This window comes from Perkinsus marinus (assembly GCF_000006405.1).
Source record: "Perkinsus marinus ATCC 50983 genomic scaffold scf_1104296931854, whole genome shotgun sequence".
NCBI classification, from domain to species: Eukaryota; Perkinsozoa; order Perkinsida; family Perkinsidae; genus Perkinsus; species Perkinsus marinus.
In genome coordinates, this window is record NW_003215631.1 from 5370 (window position 1) to 7898 (window position 2529).

General features: G+C 27.8%; 1 protein-coding gene across 1 annotated transcript in view; it reads left to right on the forward strand.

Moving 5' to 3' along the window:
* The window catches only part of Pmar_PMAR019835 (hypothetical protein), a gene marked incomplete at both ends in the record, with an annotated part of 3077 nt that extends 713 nt beyond the window's left edge, over positions 1-2364 (forward strand). The window contains 6 exons of the mRNA XM_002786111.1: positions 256-305; positions 1650-1715; positions 1761-1808; positions 1965-2035; positions 2088-2140; positions 2243-2364. Coding sequence (XP_002786157.1) covers positions 256-305; positions 1650-1715; positions 1761-1808; positions 1965-2035; positions 2088-2140; positions 2243-2364 — 410 coding nt within the window. The remainder of the gene's footprint in view (positions 1-255; positions 306-1649; positions 1716-1760; positions 1809-1964; positions 2036-2087; positions 2141-2242) is intronic.
* Between the last annotated feature and the right edge of the window lie 165 nt (positions 2365-2529).

A 2529-nucleotide genomic window follows, 5' to 3' on the forward strand; every position in this document is an offset into this window, starting at 1 on the left:
AAATTTTATATCCGCAATACTCACAGTACCAAGGTCTTTTCATATGTGTAGTAGGATCTTCTCCAATGTATAAGGCCACTAAAAGAAGCAACATTTGTAACTATATATATTTGTGACTTACATATAGCTCGTCTTCCAAACTTTGATCTGTTCGTGAGTTCTCCCTTTCTGCAGGAACCATGGAAGGAAGAAAATTTGTGTTAATTGTATTGCGAAATAAAATAGTACATTTTGGATTTTTGCTCATATTTTTAGCAGAAAATAAACATGGTGGGAATGAGGCATTAGATATATTAATCAATGGAGTATTAGTGAAAGAAAAAGGACCAATTATAGGAGATATCATTGGGTTAGAAATATGTGATTTAATAGAATCTCCTAATGGCGTTGCAGTTACAATACGATATTGCTTGAGACTTGTTGTCGATGTAGACATTTCTTGACCGTTATATAAACTTGGGTAATATATGTTGTTGAGCATAGGTTGATCATCATCACTGCTACTATTACTTGATAAACTTCTAGCTCTTTTCATAATAGACATAATGGAGAAAAAACCCTGTTAAAATAATACTAACGTGTAGTAGAAAATATAAAAGTAATAGAAATGGATTTAAAACATATAATAAATGATTCATAAAACATTTTAATTTTTGAAGAATTTTTGGTGTTTTCTATGAAAATATATGTGACTTTATATAATATGTAATTATAAAGAATATGAAATTAAAATAATTCTGAGGATTATAGTGAATTTTTGAAATTTGTTAATTTATATGTATTTTTCATTGAATTTTATATCAAATTTTTGCGGAGATTGATATGAATAATTGTTAAAACATGCAATAATTTGTAAAATTTGCGATTTATTGATATTTTGTTTAAAAAAGTAAATCGTGATTACCATTAGACATTATTACATAATCAACTCAATTATAATAAGTATCTATATATAGAAAATAAAATGTACAATAATTAGTAAAGATAATATTGTGCAGTTTTTTTATGTGATTTTCCGTTCACATGTGATTCAACTTGCCACAGAGCATTCATTATTGTATCTGATAAAAAGAAAAATATTTAATATATCAAATAATAATGACTTACGACAAATATTGCATGTGTATCCATTATCATTTATTGTGAACATTCTTTGAATGCTAGATGGTGCTTTTTCTAAATACCAACCATATCCTTCCCTGAAAGTGAAAATTGTATATTATGTTAAAATTAACAAAATATATATAATAAATGAAGCACTATGTTGAATTCTTAACAACATACATATTCAATTCGGTATTCATATCTTAGCAACATTTATATTCTCAGACTTAAATTTATATATATTTAGTAATATACATATAGTGACTTACCCCTGTTTCTCCTCTGTATTTTCTTGTTTAATATTGTTATCAAACGGCAAAATTCGTATAGATGGACTGAGAAAAAAAAATACCAAATATAAGTATATTGTTGACTTACTTTTCAGTTGAAATGTCAAGTTGATTTAACTTTTCGATATGTATTTGATTTTATAGATGTTGTTGTAATTGTTGAAGAGTAACGAATACTCTTTTGCAGACTTCACAGTAGAATCTGAATAATAAACGTAGGTTAGTGTTTTACTATGTTTTTACTGTTGTTTTTAGTGGATTAATACAGGAAGATTACGTTTAAGTACCCCGGAGGGACTCATACATTGGAAAAGGAATAAAGTAAGGTATAAGTCTAATCATTCTATGTTTTTATGTAAGTTTTAGGGCAAGCTGTGTCGTTTGATTTTGGACACGGCCAAGGAGTTGAACGATGTTAAACGTTAACGTTGACTTGAACTAATAACAGTTATTAATAGTATTCATTACATAATAAGACTTACGAGTAGTTTTGCTGGTAGACTTTTACTGGAAGAGTATTTAGTAGAGGTTAGTAAATGGTGTTTTGAAATTAGATTATGTATCTTTTAGGGTGTTCGTAATGGCACAGTCGATGTTAATTTACAGGTACGCAATGATAATGATATCGTAGTTTTTGAAAAGTAAGTTTAATCTTTGCATTAATACTTTATGTTTTATTTGTATATATCTTAGATTTGTAAATAGTGTCGATAATCATACCGATAATGTGGCTGATGATATTCGAGGTAATGTTATACTTGTTCGTTCGTTATCGTGCTTTGAGTTGTGGTATGAATGTTCGTTCTTTGTGTGTGTTTAGGTTTATTATTTCTGTTATTGTGTTTCAGATTATAAAAATGATGATGATGAACATGACGATGATAATAATAAATGTGATGATGATAATGATAAACGTAATAATGATCAAAAAAATGATTGTTTTCTTTATATAATACGTAACTTCAAATAATTTGTTTTGTTGTGGTTGTTCGTTCGTTGTTTTGTTTTGACTTATGGTAGAAATATTTGTTTTCGTGTGTGTTTAGGTTTGTTATTTGTGTTATTGTCTTGTAGATCATAAGATCGATGATGATGACCATGATGATGATAATGATAAACGTGATGATAAACGTAA